Raw genomic sequence first — 19655 nt, 5'->3', positions numbered from 1 at the left:
TACAGATGACAGGATATTTACAATCAATTGAGCTTTTACAGCTCAGAAAGATTTTGAGCCCTGGGGAAAAAGAAAAAGAAAAAAAAAAAAGTATCAGTTGTGGAACTTGAAAATGGCTATTTGGTTTGGGAGCAAATTTGGTTATACTGGTACCATTGGTACCAGAAAAACAGTCACCATAAATTAACACAGTCCTAACATAAACCAACGCAAATGGTATATTGCAACTTCAGTCACTTAAGCAGCTAAAGCCGTAATTTTTCTTTCAAAATGACACAAGATTGAGTAGCTTGAAGTGGGAAGGGCTGTTATCACAAGATACTCAAATATTAACATTCCTATATGAAAATACATGTGCACACACATGCCTATACACACATCCACACACATATCTGTAAGCACTTACTGCCAAGTGTGTATAGCCAAAGTTCATAAACTCTCAGCAACATTTATAAACTGACCCTAATATCACCTGTAAGGCAGAACTTCATTGTAACAGGGATCATACAGAGGAGGAAATTCAGACATGGAAGTCATGATAACCTTCCTAAGGTACTCACAAAATGAGAAACAGCACTTAGGTACTGACTCCTCTACTTTGTTCAAATCACTGGCTGAAACCAAAACAAAGCATAATCCTATAAACGTGAGAAACATACAGTTACATCATCACAGGAACAGTTCTGCATCCATATGTCATACAGATTTGTGTTATATGTATACATATAAATGTCTTCTATACATATAGACTACTAGATAAGCAAAAAAATATATCAAGAAAACATTTCACACAATGGAAAATTTTATGAGTAACAGTGGAATATTAGAGAGGGTTTTTTAACTGCATTACGAGTGGCTTTTAAGCTTCTGTAATTACACCTGCTTTTAGTAGTGCCTCAACAGGTCAATGTTAGTTGTCGGTTACAATGGTATTGCAGTATCAAACATAGTGTGAGACAAAATCTGTAGTTAAGTCTGTTGGCAGAGTCACAAAAATTTGGTTTTTCCAAAAATAAATCGGAATAGAACCTAACCCCATCTTAGACGTTCTTTGGGTTTATGTCTTAAAGCAAAAAAATGGGTTTTCTTCCCAATATATTACATGGTAATTTTGGTCACTGCTTAGCATGTTTATGATATAAATTAACAAATACATACAGAATATATTTATATGTAGTGGATTTTAATCTTTATATAAAAAATATAATTAATTTTACATTAGTAAGGATTTTAATATCATCACAGTAATAGCTATTCTTTTGCTATTTCTTTACACATACCTTTTTTTCATGTCTTGAAAGGGGGCTCCACACTGCAAGCTGCGTTCACACTGTCCACAGCTCAAAACTGCCATTAAACACATGCTTATTTTCAAATACATCCTTAAACGCAAACAAAATCAGTGGGGCATAAGTATCTTCTTAAATAACTTTCAGATGCCAGAAGAGTTCTCTGAGGATACATCAGAAAGCACACAGCAGGGCCAAATGCATTTGCAGTGAAAAAGAACTTTGACCTTCATTGCAGCTGCTTCAGGTGGAAGGTGGGTCAGAAGCCAGCTCCAGGTGAGCTCCCTCCAAATCAACAGAACAATTCTAGTTTGAATTCTGACTCCACAAACCAACTCTTGGGAATAACAGGATGCTGCCTATCAGCATCAGAGGCTCCCCACACTCCAGATGAGTTGGCCTTACTTCTTTGGGGGGCTGAGAGAAGCCCCCTCCAGCTGTTACAGACCCTTGTGGAATGCTCCCCAAACCACCTCTATTCTTTTCCAGGAGAAACTGGGACCCGGGCGTACCCCAGGGATGTGGTCACTCAGTGTAGCGGCTCACCCGTACAACCTCTAATGACTAGAGGGCAACGCCAACCAAAGCATGGCCAGCCCAGCTGATTTATCACCATGGCACAGTCCAGCAGAGACACGGCTTTGGGGTCAAGATTACTCAAAACACATTAGCACAGACTAGAGCCATATTTCTTTCAGCTCTAGAGCTAGCGTTCTCTTTCTTAATTCGGGCATCTCGGCACAGTGCTCCATAGGACCACACCAGGAAATATTAGTAGACGCTTTCACATCATACCAGACTGACACTTAAAGGGCCTAGATTTTTATTATCTCCATGAAAAGAGAAAGGGCAGATGCCTATGGGAATAAAGAGGAAGATCCTCCTTTCCTTTATACTTCACACTCTTGAAACTGTGATAGCCCTAATTTTCTAATGACAGCATAAACAGGACGGCCTCCCGTGTTGAAAAGGTCCTGCAGCACAGGATAAAAACAATATGAATCCACAGAAATTAACGAAGATGCTATTAAAATTACTTTGAATGCATAAGGAGTTCAGTAGGTAACAAGATCCCAATGAATTCTTTAGTCAAAATATATACTTTTTTATTAAATTAATTAAATGGGCCTCAAAACTTCCATGTTCTAATAAACTCCTTAGGGTTCCAGCCAGTTTACCTGTATGGGATACAGATCAATATTATGGCAAACATTGGCCAGACCATTCTTATAATCATGTAACTCACCAAAGGTCCAAATCAAATTATTTAAATAGACAAATATCATCAGAATCAGCCCACCGACAGACTGTTCCCCATATCTGGCCAGTGATGAGTTTTGTGACAGGGGTTGTCTACAGGATAGATACCTACTTTTCACTAAGTCTAGCAATCAGTAAATTCACCCAGTACCAGCCCTCTTTTTCCCCACAGTCAGTAAGTGGAAAGTTTATGACATCTCAGGCATGACAACATTCTGATGATTCCCCACCGACTGTGCCCCAGAAGGCAACGAAAATTTGGCCTGTGTAAGATTATGGCCCATAACAAGAGCGCGCTCTCTGATTTACGTAGAAAACTTAAGATGCTGCTCTGCAGGGACAAAGGAGTCAAAGCTGTGAATTCCATACCAGTGTCAGTTCCATGTATTACCAAATGTTAAAGGCATTAACCCAAACTTCACCTGTACCATTTCTCATTACATCCACATTTTTACACAATTAATATGAATATGACACTGTCAAATACAATATGAAAATACAATAAAGGATTAAAAGACTTGTTTCTTAAAGGCACTATCAATTTATCTACAAGCTTTGTTTTGCATACAACAGCTAAGAGTAGCGATGATTAACTGAAAGAAGAAAAATGGATCACTGTGCCTATTTTTCCATTACTTGCTATTAGAGGTATGTCTGCACATCAAGTAGACAACATTACACTTTCCCTTTGTGTTCTGCTGGTGTTGGGAGACAAAAAAAAAGGACTGAATCATCATTAAAATTAAGAACCACAGAAATGGACAAGGGGCTTAGTTACATCTACATTTAATTTATTGTCATCTGGGTAGATTGCAAGTCAATGACGTGCATCTTCAGGCATTGCAGGCTGTTTTGTAGATTGGTCATCCACCATAAATAAAATCTGAGGCTGAAATCAATTGACCTGACATTTACCCTGTTCCACAGCATAAACATACCAGCCCTCATGTCTGAATTTTAGGAGGCTTCAAAAGACAAAGTGATAAAGGCTGATTAACAGTTACTACAGAGACAAGCCCGTAGGAGTGTGAGAGTCATGAATGGGCCAGAAACTCTTTATGGGAATGCTGTAGGTTTCTGCCTAGGCTGAACTCTGATATCATCATGTGAGCTACCAAGAGATATAGAAGCCAGTTTATAAAGTGGCAACCTTCACTTTTACACAACGCAGAAAGTTATCAATGCAAAAAGGACCTTTTTTTTCTTTTTTTAAAAGGTGACTGGGCCAAGGACACTGCATTTCCCAGGCGAGGGATTACAATTTTCCTACTTATACTGTAGAAAAATTCAGTTTTTAAAGGCAGATGTTAAATTGAGTTGTATAGGCAGTAAGATTTTTGGATGTTTGACTTAGTATAATGTCCATTTGAAAGCAGACACTTCACTTCGAATAACTTATTTCATTTTGCAAGACGAGTTAACCAAAAAATCTTAAAGTCACTAAGGATTGTGTAGTAGCAAGTAGTCAAATCCTTTGGTGTCCTAGTAAGCTCCTTATTAAAGGCTAGAAACGAAGGTACCTTGCAGGGCTTTGGAGTCAAAACTCACTGCATGCCGTGCTGTCATATGCCCCCACCCCTCATTGCTGCTGAAGCACAGCTAGAGTCTGTCAGACAATCTCTGCGGCACAGATCTGTTTTTCATGGAACAGACTATTCCAGCTTATTCTGGTACTCAGATATAAGGCTTGCTAAGAAATGTGAATATTCAGCAGGTTATGGTCAGTTAAAAACATTCAGTCAGTTCCTGATCCAACTGACCAGGAAGAACCACGAGGAATTTGGTAACAAATCAGCCAATGAGGTAAAAATCCACTCCTGCAAGTCCACAGCATGGCACGTGGACACCGAGCTTGGCCAGTAATCTTCAGCTTCATTCAGGCGCTGTCAGTTGTTGCATCCAGGCAGGCTGTGCAGCTGACATCTTAACGTACAGACCAGCAGTTAGTCCAGCAGGCAGCACGCCATCACATTTCACGTATCAAGACTGGGCCGCTGGCAGACTTGGACTGACCAGCAATAGAATTCCTTCCAGCTTGTCCAGATCATTTAATTGGCAAAAGTCCACATGTCTGTTCCCAACAATACATTCATGCCCGAGTTTGATAGGAAGTCATCTGACTCAATCAGTTTTCTTTTTTTCCCCTCTGTCATCATGAGGCTTTCTGAAGAATCTTCACTCAGTTGCAGTCTCAACAGGTCATTTCTCTCTCATCAAATCCCAAGGTAAAACCTGCTCTAGCTCCATTTACCTTATCCAGTTCTCACCATTGTCAATTCAAATCTGAACGAGCCTTTTGAAGTTTCTTAGTCCTCTTTTCTTGTGTCAGGAAACCTTCGGGACAGTTTATAATCTATATAAGCACTAAGACAGGACCACAAAATGAATCGTATTAATATAATTACAACCAGTAAAATCATCAAAAGGACTGATTCCATATTTAAGCTAGAATAATGAGGTAATGCAAAAAAAATACTCTGGGAGATCTAATTATATAATGCAGTATTCAGTTCTGCGTGGCCAGCCCAGCAATTCCTGTAACATTCCAATCAAAGTGATCTCACTAGCATGTGAGAGAAGAGTCCAGCTGACAGATTTGGGACATGTAACGTACTATTTAGTCAAGAGGCCCCATGTGCTATTCATAAAGAATTAACAACTCTTATATTGACAATGACAGTATTGTCAGAAGACCTTTGGAAGGGGGAAAAAACTCCATAAACTCCGTCTCTGTGAAGTTGGACCTTTTTTTTTTTTTTTTTGCCCCTTTTTTCCAATGCTGATGTAATCTCCAAACATCTCCAGCAGCAGCTGCTCAGCGAAACCAGGCACCTTCTCCCTAGTCCCTTTCAGCAGCACACGCAGCACTTTCCAGCTCCCTCAAGACAATCACGGCCTTTCTTTCACCAATTAGCTATCACTTCAAGAGCCCTGCGCTGTCCAACGAGCTCTTAAGAATGGTCTTTGCAGGAAACAACATTGGAGGAGCTTTTTTTTTCCTAGACAAATTAAAAGGGGAAGAAGGGAGGGAGCGGGGGAGAAAAAAAGCACAACAAAACAAATTAGAACACAGAAGCTGTCCAAAATGCATCGCTCATTTAGTACGTCGACAAATGCAGAAATGTCCTCAAGAGCCAATGCTAGAGCAAGGCACACACAAAAAAATGCTCCTACTTTCTTTAGGAGATAGTTTGTTTAGTCGAATATGTTAAACAGGTTTCATAGAAAGAAGGGCTCTTGTTACAGCAAGTCTCTGAGCTATACGAACTAAAAGGGAAAGAAACTCCTGTAAGATTATGTTCTACTTCCTTATTTGGCTCTCCAAATAATGCTGCTTTACATTATAGGAAAGAACTCGGTTTAGCTCACTTTAAATATAGATGGATTGATGAAATGAGTAATTACTGGAACGGCTAAGATCTTTTTGAACTTACTCAACTAGCAAGCTCCTTTCCCCAGAAACCACACTTTCCATCTAAAAAGAAATTAAAGCCCGATTCAGAAACGTAAAGCTCTGTGGATTTTACATTCTTTTTCCTTTAAAATCAGGGAATAGGTACAGTAATACCTTGAGGTCCCTGTTGATGCCAAGTCCCCATTAGAACAAGTACAAACTCTAGAACCCAGTTCAAGAAGAAAACAAGAAAATTTTATAGATGTTCAAGTAATGCCTTGCCTGGGCCTGGACTTCAGCAACTGGACCTGGACAAGCAGAGTTGTGAGGGCAAAAATGTGAAGGATCAGCAGTAAAGTGAAATGACTCAGACAAGGTCCAAGCAATAGCACAGTGTCAGGACTGCTTCCCTGATTTTCAAAACTCTGCATTAAACCAAATGGCTTACCAAAATATTGAGTGTCAGTATTCTCTTACAGTACCATTTTCTGGTCAAATTTGTCCTGACTGGGGTAACCTCACGAGAGTCAACACGTTGCCTTCTACAAGGACAACACAAATACATTTACATTACAATTGAAAAAAACCTCAGTCTGTTCCCTTTTATTGACTGTGTATCAGAAGGAAAGCTCCAGGCTTTGTAAACAGTTAAATGGCATGGCAAAGCAAATACATTAAGAGGTTTCAGGAGTTTGTTCACACTAATAGGTGCTCTTAACTACTACAGGGATTTTTTAATGGAATTGGAAAGTGTCAGAACTGATCAGATTGCTTAAAAGGAAAGAAAGTCTGATGTATTACCCTATGTGCATTTATGAAGGAATGTGAATCAACTCAAATTCCTCTACGCAGGAAGGCTCAACCAAGGGATGAGTACACACAATCAGGATTAAGAAGGAATCTTTGTGGAGGTGCACCAAACAATGAATGTCTTTTTCTACCTACAGACTTCAAAAGATGCTGAGTTTAAAGGGACTACTCCTTTCAACTAGCAAAGATTTTACTGAAAAAATGCAGCAGGCTGGAGAGAACAAATATATATACATATATATGTTACTAGGGCCACCTCGATTTATAGGAAAAAGGATGAAAGGGACACAAAAGATCTATCAGCTTGCCCTAAAGCAAGATCAACTATGCCATTCCTGACAGCTGTTTCTCTAACCTGTTTTTTTAAGAGACCTACATGCACACAGATGAGAAGAAAGGAAATCATCATCTCATCTGAAAGGGATTTAAGCAGGAAAAACGGTTGGACAAATTGTTCAGTGGCTCTATCTGCTACAATGCAACCACTGTAAGCCCACAGCCAGGGGCTCTACGTTACATACTCACTTGGGCAACTGGCTCATTTTGTAGCTGTAAAGTAATTTATTGGTTGAGGCAATGATATCTGCCTTTTTTCAGAAAAGCACATATCTGTATATCTGACTCCTCCGGATGGATGCAATTGCTATACCTGAAATTGTATCTTCTGTGACAACCATCTTCCTTCACCCTGGTGCAATCCTGCTGTCCATACTCTGGCAGGATTGCTGAAAACCACCAGCAGGGTTTTACCGATTTCAATATTAGCTAACGGGACCGTCACGTAATACAGCACATCCTACGCCTTGGCCATCAGCTCCGGTTCACTCTGTTAGCGGAGAGAAGCCCGGTGGGTATTTAAGGGCACACGAGGAACGAATTGGTGGTTCATTCCAGTGCCAAATGAACAGGTGCCTCCTCCCCGGGCTCACAAGTGGTTCTCAGCTATGCCGTCTCTGGCATTCCCCGAGAGGTGTCAAAGCCGGAACAGAAACCGCACAACCCTCGTGCCTGGCGCTGGGCTCTGCCCGGGACAGGCTGACATAAAGCCAAGTAAGCTTCCACGACGGCTGCCTCGTCAATAGCAGTTCTATGGCTCCACATGCCACGGCTGTCAACTTGGCACTCTTCACAGGTACTACATTTATTCACACAAAGGCATACTGCATTTCAGTTGCTGAAGATGGAAGGATAGTGCTTTGCTGCTTAGATTACACTTCTTAGGACAGATTTCCTCCCAAAGAAAATTAATGGCACAGAATAAGCAAGGCGAATCTACGTGCCAGATGAAAACATTGTGTGGCTAGATTTTAGAAAACACAGTTTAGCACGGATAGCTGTTCTTCCCTCCTTTGTAAAGTATTTTGAGACTGAGTGAGGAAAAGTACTAGGTAAAGTCTACATACCGATAATTATTTTTGGATTTTCCCAAATATACTTTTTCACACGACAGATATTCCTAATGCCTGGCACCATTTTTAATGATTTGCCTTTTCGAAGAATGTATGCTGTATCACACATAAAAGCATCCTCTCTGTTCATAGGTTATTTTGTTAAAATCGTTTTTCAAATAATCATCTCTCTAGAGAACAATGGTGTGATAGGACAGTATTCCTGACAGATGATATTTTATTACTAACATATGTTTTCATCACATAACACTATTACCCTCTTCTGCTATAAATATTTATTAAAATCCTCTAATTTGAAACTATTTCCAAGACAAATTCTATATTTTGCTTTTAGATTATCACATAATTAATTGTCATGGTAATCAGTGCCCATTGAAGGGTAGTTTAGCAAACAAACAAAAAAGTATTTATTATGCATTCTTGTTGACCTTTAAAATGTAAGGCAACAGATTTCACATCTAATTTTTCAGTTCCAATTATGAAGCAGTCTACCTCCTAAAATATCACTACATTCCTAAAATTTTAAAATATCATGTGAATTTACAAGCAACAAAGCAGACAATACAACAATAATCATAAAACATCCACTGTTACCAGTTTGAAACATGTCCCCAAACATACATAAATTAGCATTAAAAAACAGGATATTTTACTTACTGTATTTACCACACATTCAAAAGGCAGGATATCTACAAAAGAAAATGGCAAAGTTGCAGGTGTCACCATAGCTAACAAGAAGTTCCCAGTGCACTGCTAAGAAAAAAAGAAAAATTCAAGACCGGCACTTATGTCTCAGAATCAGGTGCCTTCTATAGTTATCAGAGTCAAAAAGGCACCTTGCTCCAGTTTACACACGTGAAATCTCCTGAACAAGCGTTCTACATCACACTGAAAACAAAATACCACTTAAAAAGCCAGATCAAGGTATTCATAGCTTTAGAGGACAAAATCTAACATTCAAAGTCAATTCCTGCTTCAAATAACTTGTGATAACATGCACATATCAAGATCATTCAATGTTGCATTGAGTCAAAGGAAAGCAAACACCTGCCCCACTGGTTTTCTACTGGAAAATCCCCAGCAAACATGCTCCTCCCACTACAGTCAGTTCAATATGCCCATTTCCATGATCAAGAAAAACAAGGACAGAAATAAGATACTTCATTTATTACATATTTCTTCTCTTAAGAATAACTTCACTGTCCATAAAACCAGAAGTGTTTGTAAAACTCTAGCTCATCCTCAAAGGCCTCACAGTCAAAAGTAAGATTTAAAAGCAAAAAACCACGCACAGATCATAGGAAAAACAGTAATAAAAATGAGGGAAAAGGACTAGGAGAAAGTGAAACAAAAACTTATAAATCAGTCTTAAAAGTGATTACCTGAAGAGGTCTGTATTTAAAAAAGACTTGATGAGACCTTTGCAGTTACAGAGCTGTCACTCCATTATCACCTTCATATGCTGCTGCATGCTGCAATGCTCAGCAGTAGACATCTCGCTTCCCTTTCCTTTATAGGAATTTCTTACCAGGAGTGTGATCAGAACATGATCTAGAAGTAGCAGAATAGACCACGTATATGCCATGATATTTAATCACATCAATTAATTAAAAGGTAAGTAATAAACAAAACATCCACCTAAAGGTGAACAAACATAAAAATACAAAAATATTTAGTCAAACGAAAAAAGCCTAGTATAAACATTTAGAATTTACGTTACAAAGTTCAGAATAGCTTGTTATCAAGCAATTATTACGTCCATTTCCCTCTTTAAGTGGTCAGAGGCCCTACACTATCTGCTAAGTCTTCACACTCAGTTAGATGCATAATTTTTTGGTTGGAAAGAACCTCTGGATTTTTGTTGGGGAAATTAAGGAATTATCGCTGAATTCAATCAGACGTAATGGATCTAGCCCTAAACCATCCTTTCTCAGTGCTCTCCTTTCATCAGTGGCATCAGTGGATTTTTTTTTTTATCCGCTCACTGAATTCACATCAATCTAGTAGAGATTTTTACTGTTATTATTTTTGACAAAACAGTGTTTCAGTTGAAATACCAGTTTTTCAAAACCAGAAATCTGGCAAAACATGCTCCAGCTCTGATGAAATATTTGTCAAGAGCTGCTTTTCAGGTCCATAAAATTCAAGATCAGAACAAAACAGAAAGACAGATCAAGCTCTTCAAAACATTATACAGTCAAAGCATTCATGCATAAAACCACAGTTTGAGTCTTTAGACGAGTGCTGTGGCCACCTATCTTTGGGCTATTCCTGAGTCTCTCATGACTTAAAAGCCTTGCTTCCTTCTCACTCTGTACAAAACCAGAGTGGGACCTCAAGAAATGTCACAGGATAGAAAAGCCAGTTCCCTCTCGTCTGTAACTACATGTCTTCAGCAGATTAAGCACTTAGGGAAGGGGGCTGCTACATGCTACGTTTCCTCTTGTTGCACTCAGATGACGCTCCTCCTGTGTTCTACCAAAAAGAGATCAGATCAAAACCTGCCTCTGGTTTACAATTAAATTTGGGTTTCCTAGTCGTCATTTGTTTTGGCAGCATAAGCCAGTATTGATAGAAGCAAACAATGACGCAACTGCAATTTCCATACAAGGTCCAGCATGTGACAAACTTTACTTTAACTTCTATTTAGTAGCTAAGGGTAAAGTTTCTAAAACTTACCATAGGCAAAACATGCTTTGGCAAACAACAGACCATGGAAAGAACTCAAAGATGATATCGCACCACCCATAAAATGCAATTATTGAAAAAAACTGTTATCCTTTATAAGTGATGGAAGGTAAACATTTCACATGCTGCGCTGACACAGCTCCGAACCTTATTTTTCTATTTAAAAATTACATTATCTGAAAGCTATATTTGAAATATTTCTTATAAAGGTTTACTTGGAAATTAACAGGGTTTTGGAAACTTTGAAGATAGATGATCAAAAATAGGATTGCATTCAGCACGGTTCTTATTAAATACATGCGTAACTAGAAAAAACTTCTTAAGCTTATTTAAAACCATGTGAGTAATAATGTATTATCAGACCTACCATTATCATACTAAATTTTAAAAAAAATAATAATAATGGTGTGGGATTGCATGGCTTAGGCTTTATGCTTTGGCTTTGTCTCATTAATTGTTTGCTTTCTTAAATCTCATTTTCAATAGCCACACAACACTAGATTTACAATAAACAGGACAATCTGATTATGATTTTGGAAGTTTCCATATTCCAGTCTGAACTTTGCCACAGAGGCTTTGTGGCCAGACCCAAGTCAGGCATTCAGAAAACTATATTGTGTTTTGAACAAGTTTTTCATTCTACTAACAGGTTATCCTGCTTATTTTTAAAGTCTCTTTGCACACAAAAAGAAGGGGAGCTGGGGCAAAGAAGGAAAGAAAAGAGTCCATTTGAAAAAATTACACTGCTAGATTACAAGAGTTGAAAGCTGGTATGTAACTTTGCTCCGGGTGATCAAACTGCTAATCAGGAATGCTGTCGGGAACAGAATGGAATTCCAAATAAATTAGCCATGTCCAAGAAGCCAATACAACACAGGATTAAGGCTCACAAAGAAAACAAATTTATTCAGCCTACTTTATCGGAATTCTTAATAACGTGTACTAGTTTTTCTCATCGCAGTCTGAGCTCTTCCACTGGAACAGTGTGGAGAAGGAAAAATGAGTCACACTTCATAAATCTCCTACTTGTACAGACACCTAAAAATGTTATATAGAGCAAGACACACAATACCATTATATATAAATACATATGCACAGCACAGCTACAGTAGAAATGTGCATATTTATTTCTCCAAATTTATTTCCAAGGCACCTGACCAAAGAAAAGACACCACACACTTCTGTGAAAGTCTACAAAGCTGAAGAAAAAGGTTAGAACTGCATTGATCTCCACACCAAAATGAGCTTCAATACGATAGGATATAAACCACCAAATTAAATAACCAGCTATGAAAATAAATCTCTATTGTATGACCATGCCATGCATCGCATTTTTTATCAAGTATAAAAAGAAAACTTCTTATGTCCACACACTGCAGTGAGGAATACTGTGGCTGAGGTACTGTCTGCAACGCAAATGCATATTCTATTTTTGCCTCTGACAACGTCCCAGAGAAACTTTTCAGAATAGTTTATGCCAAAATCACAGGAACATTAAAATATGTGCTTATGTTTTTGCATTTCCTTGAATTGGAATTTTAATCTTTATCAGACTGGTTTTCCTCATCTATGAAATAGAGATTATAATAGGCTCTTATCTATACAGTCAGTTGAAGACAAAACTGGATTTTTTGAAGCATTTTTGTAAAAATAAAAAAAAAATTTAAAAAGGAGATAATGTACTCACAAAACGTACTTCATGCGGAATCTAGGCATGTATAGCAGAATCGTACTGTGAGGAAACTTGGCTTCTGAAAGAAATAGATAAATCATAAACATATTCTAACTTCAAGCCATACATTGTCTAGTATACTTGTTCACTGGAAAATAAGAGACTGAATACAGTACCACTTGCATTTACGTGACTGCCATATTACCTTGAGAATCCGTGCATGTACATGCATGGATTTCCTGTAATAAAATTCATCAGGCAAACCACAAGTTGAGTGTGAGTGTTGGGGATTCATTTGTCTGGTCGTTCCAAGACATGGCACTGCCCTGCTTCCCAGATGACCAAACTACACCAGCAATTTGATATACCTGGTTAGCGTGTTAGGTATTTTCTTCAGACTTTTTGTCCCACGTGAGGGGCACTCCCTGTAAGACACCATTTGTGTCCCCTCCCCTTCCCATAATGAAACAAATTAAATGCTATTTACTATTATCACTGTATCTAATACCTTATTCAAGCGCAAAAGCACACGTTTATACCAAGTGTGACTTAGCGTAGGATTTTTTTTTGTCAAGTGTTTTTTCCTCCCTGTAAGAAGATATTTGCACAAATACGGAAAGAAAAGCATATAACCCCAAATCACCTCTGGAAATGCATCACCAGAGGGTGAGGGTCAAATGATGCAAGCCATTGCTACACCGTTGAGACGTGAGTGGAAGGGTTCTGTCTACACCCCGATGCCTCCATTAGAGGCACATAAATAACCATTTGATTTGAGCAACGTATTTTAGGAGAAATATAAACTATGTTGTTTTCTCTGGAAAATAAACCAAGAAAGCAACAAGCGCAAACAAAACTTTTCATGAAGCCCAAGGAGAAGTGTTGATTTTAATTTTCGAAAGGGTCTCTCTAAATAGGAAACAGATTTGTATTATTAACTACTGGAAGAAATGTTTTGATTCAGGGGACAGCAGAAAAGACATTTTTCCGGCTAAAACAGTTTGCCAGAGCTTCGGTACACATTCATAAATAGCTTCAAATCATTAGAGACAACAATTGTGGCAAATGAACTACTGGTCTAAAAAAACATTACCCTGTTCTACCTTGATCCGACAAACAGTGCTGTATCATACTAATGGACAATTCACGTGCTCAGGCTAAGCACACATGCAAGTGCTTGCAGAGTTGGGGTGGATTTCTACATTTCCCAAATACAGACACTGGATTTCTGAGTGAAGAAAGGAGTATGATCGCTGGCAGTGAGCAGCACCGCTCCACTTACTCGCTCTTGGCTGATCATAGGCCAATGAGACATATTCTGGGTTACCACATTAAATATCTGGCTTTACAAAACAATGTCATAAATTATAGTTTAATCAGCAAGTGCGCTCCTCTTGTACCCTAAAAACAGTATGCTTGAATTACATTTGAGATTTTTTTTCTTTTAAAAACACAGAAAATAAAGCAAGTAGGTGAAAGGTAACTGTATCACTTTACAGACACAAGCTACCCTCTGATTACAACTAATTAAGATATTCAGCAGCCTTAAAACAATACCTTTTTTTAATCAATGAACCCAGACAGCATTCACAGCTTTTTGCGATGACAAATGCCCTTTGAAAGAGTTAATAGGCAAAGGTTTGTACTGGCAATGAATAGGGCTACCTTTAATTGATCCAAGAGCCTTAGAGAGCCGTCTTATAGCGTGATGATGTATTTGGGTTGCAAATAGGCCAAAATAAGCATAAAGAAAATCTGTAATACCATGAGACCTTTCATTTTTTCATTGCGGGGAAGGAAGGGGGGGAATTGCTGGGGAAAATGAGAGAACTATGATGGGGTTATCTTTGTGCTCCAGCACTTAAAATAGATAAAAAGACAGAGATTTTGAGGAAAAGAGAGGAAGTGATCAGGCCATAATTCTGAGAATAAACATCAGGGTGCATGAAAAGTACAAAACAAGGCTTCTTCGGGGGGAAAAAAGAAAAAAAAAAAAAAAAAAAAGGAGATGACCTAATGGTATAAAGAAACATTGATTAAAGAAATACCCTGAGGGAGAAAGATATTCCATCAGCTTTAACAAACACTGCATGGCCCTGCCTCCCCTCTAAACTTTTTAAGTGAGAGGAAAAAAAAAAAAAAAAAAATTTGTCTGGAGAAGAGGCAGTCACATGGATCCATTTATAATTTTTCCCCTCACTCTTTGTTCATCTCTTACATGATTTCATTCAAGATGTACAGGAAATTTGCACACAAGAGGCGGCTCACAAAATTAAAAGCAATGGTTTAGTAGTAAGCATACTTCCCTGAGTAGCCAAAGGAGAAACAAAAATTCATTTTTATAAGCAATATAAAATCCATTTAGTCATATTTTTTTCTTTATGAGACTGATTATACACTAATCTTAGCTAATAATTATGAAGAAACTAGTCTATCCATGCTTAAACTAGCCTTTCATCCTAAACTCAATTTTGGCAGAATCCCTTCCTCATTTAGCGAAAGCTAAACCGATTTCCTTGAACTTTCTCAGGTGTAAACTTTATGCCAAGGTAGAATTTTTCTGGAAAGTCTGAGGCAAATCAGACAAGGAAATTCCTAGACTAAAAGACTACTTTAAAATGGAATTACTGTGTAAGCATATTATCAATAACTTAGGAAAAAAAATCCCATAGAAAGATGCTGGGGTCTGAGATTTTCTTAAAAGACAGATATGGGGGGAGCTAGGAAAAGAGTTGACATCGCTTCTTAAAAATAAAAAAGCAAAGCAGTAAAATATCCTGCCCCAATATATGCATCCAGATGCATTAGGAAAACTAAGTCAAGCCCACTTTCAATTTGGAACAGGGAACAGATAAGCTGTTCTCAAATTCTGCTCATCCTATTCATCCTACAGCCATGAACAAGTCCTCTTCTAGCAGTAAACAAATAGAAAAAAATACAAAGTCTTCATTGCAGTTCTGCGTAAAAATGAAGGAGGACTGAACTTACCTCTCTAAGACAAGAGAGCTGAAATAGGATGCTTCGAACAATACATTCCCATTAGTAATACTCGACTCCTGTGAGGAGTTTTCCCTGTGGCACAAAGTTCCAAGGAAAAGAACAGACAAAAACTTCCTGTCGTAACTTCAAGACATTTTTCTAATTGATTATTCTAAGGCCATATCATCAAGCACCACAGAATTACAACTATACCAAGGTAAGCACCAGCTACATCCTTTAAAAAAAGAAAAAAAAAAAAACAAACCCAAACCAAACCTCACTTCAAGGCACAAACATCAGTAGACGAGCAGGAGAACCAGGACACATGGACAGTGGCAACTTACTAAGGAAAGTATATGCTGGGCTATGCACAGCCTTGCTTACTTCTGTGTAAAGAGTCAAAATATTGTGCTGTGGCTTTTTTCATTTTTTTAAAAATAGTCACAATTTTGAGAAAGTCTTTTCCTTGTTCTAGTCACTTTCAATTCAGACTGTTAGAATCTTCCTTTGTAATTCAAAGCCAGAGTATTTCTTTCTACTGTATCAGGTTATGTGTAAATTCTAGCTACCACAAGTTTTCAAAAAAAAAATTAAAAAAAATTAGGATGTACAAGGATGTCTTGAAAGGACATCAAGTTCTTGAGGAACACTTCAAAATCAACTGCTTTTTGTGCAGAGGACACTGGACAGATTACCCATCCCACTCCCCCCAAGCATGGTGAAGCACCACTGTTTTATAAAATTGGAGACAATCACATCACAAAATAACTGTGTTGAGTAGCTTACTATTTGACAGAAAAAAAATTGGCCAAACTCTGCTATTACACTTCTAGCTGGTAGGGGTCAGGGAACACAACCAGGATTTCCTCCAAAGGATATAGCCGTCCAAGCTGCAGGCAAAGTAAGCCCATCAAGGCTCACACGATAGATGAGACTTACAAGTACAGAGGAGGCATAGGTGGCTGACTGCACAGGAGGTCTCCTTTCATCACTTACGCCAGGAGCACCAAACTACAAAACTGAGCCGCTGGACCAATCCCGTGGTACCCATTAAGACCTTGAAGACAGCTGGGGAAAAAAAAAAAATCACTAAAGAACGACAGGTAAAACCCTGGAACGTGAAGGAAGGAAATGAGAACAGTGACAGGAGAGAAAGTAAATCAGAGAACTGAAAAGGTTGTCTTAAAGGTGTTTGCCTAGGGCCTGTCAAGGTAGCGTTGTATCCTTTTTATCTTACTTTCCACCAAACTGACTCTGATCATAACAGCACCTTCAACAGCGAAGCTTCCCCCCAACAAATGGCACAATCAGCCTATTTGTGGGACACTCCATACCATTCAAGATCATATTTCTACTGCTGCCCTTGTAGACAGCCTACAGAAAAAGGGCCAATATTCAAATCCTGTTCACGCAACGTTCAATTTCACTGAAGAACACACCGAGACAGAAGGGCTCTTCTGTGGCAAATACCAGAAAAATGTGAGCTATTTTCCCAAATCAAGCCTTAAATGCTTTATAGGTCTGTTTACACAGCGACAAAACACATCCCACCTGGAAGCATGCGTGGGAGCTGTTTACGAAGGGCACACCAACAGAGCGCTACCAGGATGGCCAGAAAGCAAACATGACTGCAGACTGCTGCAAATACGTGGGACACGGGTATATTCCCAAGGCTGTCAGACTCAAATTATGAGCTCGGTGAATAAGCAGTGCCACATGTTACCTACAGATTACTGGACATACGTGCATAATACCGTATAACGGCAATGTTCCTCTGCACATCAAATTGACTGTCGTTGTCATTAGGTTTAATTTGTGTGTCTCTCTACAGGCTCAAACAGATCACCAATGCCAAAGCTGTAAGAATCCTATATGCAGGAGCTTATCTTTGACCAAGCAAATACTATACTATGAGGAACTGAGGCATAGAAAGTCTGAATAGAAATGAACACAGATTTTCCAAGCAGCATCTATTTTACAGCTGCCTCATAAAACTAATAGCAACAACATATTTTTAAAGCCAGTTCATGTTTTACTCTTAAAGGAATATTTCTATATTTGGTTAATCTTCACCCCTGCATGCACATGCACACACACACACCCCCCGGAACAGCTGAAACAAAGACTTAACGATGGGGGAAGCTGATGCAGAAAGAGAAATGGGTTTTCCAGTGCCAGAGATGGACTCCGCTTCAGAGACAAGATCAAAGACCATTACTTTTTGGTCCTCAGACCAACGTTCAGACAAAAGCTTCCCAGGTTCCTTATAAACTGAAATAACCCTCACTATCCTGAATAAGTTTTGTTTTGTTTTTTTTTTTTAAAGTAATATCCAGGAAGCTTTACTTAAAAGCTAGTTGAGTCTCTTTGCAAAATGTGCTGTTTAACTGAGCTTTAATTACACTCTCCGTCACCTACAATCCCAGGCCCAAACATAGCGCACAGGGAAATAAAACCCACAACGTTTTGCCAAAGGAGGCAGGAGGAGTTTTCATGCCGTATCATGAGCGGCAACAGGCACAGATAAAGTTGTACTTTAAGCTCCACAAGTATAAATCCTCCACAACTCCACGTTGACGTAAACCTCACCCTAAAAGCTCCATGGACTCTCCTCAACTCAGCTGGGATACTAAGAAAGCATACTTTGATCCTTTTTTCTAAAAATCTGCTTCACAATTCAACAACTTTGATGTAAATCTTTTAAAAGACTGAGATGGCATCAAGTCAGGGACAGGATGGAGGGAAATGTGTTTCCGTCCGTGGGGGGACCATTAGGAAGAAGGTTAATAGCCCTGGGCATGCGATCAAATTAAGGCTTGTGCCAGTTTCCCCAGGGTTTCCCTTGCCATCACCAGCTTCCCTAGACTGGGCAGCTCACCCTCATCTTCCTACCAAAGACAGCTCTTAAACAGAAGCACAACAGCCTGCTGGGGAGAAACAGAAAAATGATCACATAATTAACTTATATGGATAAAATATGAAATAGGCAGAGGGAGGGAGCCTTTGAGTATCTTCACCTTTGGAGAGATACAAACTTGATGCATGTTCGGCTTAAAAGATGGGTAGGGAGCAGGAATTTGGACCTTCCCAACATGTGGATTGCAGCACTGAGGCAGCACCGAGTCTAAACAAGGCTGGAGTTAGCATTCAGAGCACACAGCCCAGCAGAGTATGGGAAAGGGATAGAGCAGCCCAAAGAGCTGGCGCCACTAACTGACGAGCAGAGCGCAAGTGATAAAGATTTACTGCGAGAGAGGAGGAAACAGTCCGCTGGCCCGATTAGAGCTGTGAATACCGAGTTGTTCAGGGAGGATTTTGCAGCTGACTGATCACAGGCTGTCGGAGCAGGCCTCGGACAACAGCTGCAAGGCTTGCTGGGCTGCAGAAACAAAGGGCGCCTAGCACGGTGCAAAGAAAGAGTTGACAGGTTGTTGTTAGCAGTGGCAAATGTGTGAGGTATGTCACTGTGTGTGAGACGGGGTGGGTTGGGTTGGTGGGGAAGAAGGAGGGCAAGAAGCACAGGCAGCACTCAGACAAGGAGGGGGGGGGGGGCTCGCAGGGGAGGGAACAGGGACGCAGGCTTGGTCAAAGCATTTTCCTAAAATCAGGCCGGTGTTTGTAAGGAGGACAATCACAAGGTCTGTTTACTGCTGCCAAGATGAATTAGCCCATCGTCTCATTTATAGGACGAATCCGGTGGCACAGACTATAAGGTGCATGGCATTAAAGGGACTAATTAGACGATTCCGGCAAATCTGAATTAAGACCCTTTCTTTCTTTGAAAGCTGGAAAGCATTTCTCAGGACTCTAGTCAGATGGCTTAGGTTTTGTTGGGCTTTTTCTTTCTGTTCTGAGAAGGGATATCTTGTGCAATTCCCTAACGCACAAGGGTCTGCTCTAAATTCTGCTCTGAGCTTCAAGAACAGTTGTTAGGAAGCTGCTGGCATTTACATCATATCTAAAAAGGTCCAAACCAAAATCCTGGATTCTGCAGGAATTCAGCTCCCAGTCCAGGGACAAACTTTGCAGCTGGTCCCTCCTGTTAGAGCGGGCTAAACCAGAAGCCCACATGTGAACATATCCAAGCTAAGAGCCTACAGCTGAATTCTCACTCGCACATACAAAACAATCTAGGTTTTTCAAAAGCTGGCTTC

General features: G+C 39.4%; 1 protein-coding gene and 1 long non-coding RNA gene across 2 annotated transcripts; both read right to left on the bottom strand.

The window, feature by feature from the left end:
• Window positions 1–2965: 2965 nt before the first annotated feature.
• On the bottom strand, window positions 2966–5379 carry SMIM38 (small integral membrane protein 38). The gene has a single exon (XM_052812062.1). It carries the CDS (start codon window positions 4985–4987, stop codon window positions 4856–4858), a length of 132 nt encoding a protein of 43 aa, XP_052668022.1. The 5' UTR covers window positions 4988–5379; the 3' UTR covers window positions 2966–4855.
• A 63-nt stretch (window positions 5380–5442) lies between these two features.
• Window positions 5443–9775, bottom strand: LOC128153144 (uncharacterized). Its single transcript, XR_008238849.1, has 3 exons — window positions 9545–9775; window positions 8820–8912; window positions 5443–5548 (listed from the first exon to the last, which is right to left on the bottom strand). It is a non-coding gene; the product is annotated as an uncharacterized LOC128153144 (long non-coding RNA).
• Between the last annotated feature and the right edge of the window lie 9880 nt (window positions 9776–19655).

This window comes from Harpia harpyja, chromosome 16 (genome assembly GCF_026419915.1).
Source record: "Harpia harpyja isolate bHarHar1 chromosome 16, bHarHar1 primary haplotype, whole genome shotgun sequence".
NCBI classification, from domain to species: Eukaryota; Metazoa; Chordata; class Aves; order Accipitriformes; family Accipitridae; genus Harpia; species Harpia harpyja.
This window is presented reverse-complemented; position numbering and strand designations above follow the sequence as displayed.

Bases quoted from the DNA above. Each gene is read 5' to 3' on its own strand.
- SMIM38 (XM_052812062.1), bottom strand. From the start codon at position 4,987: ATGGAATCAGTCCTTTTGATGATTTTACTGGTTGTAATTATATTAATA.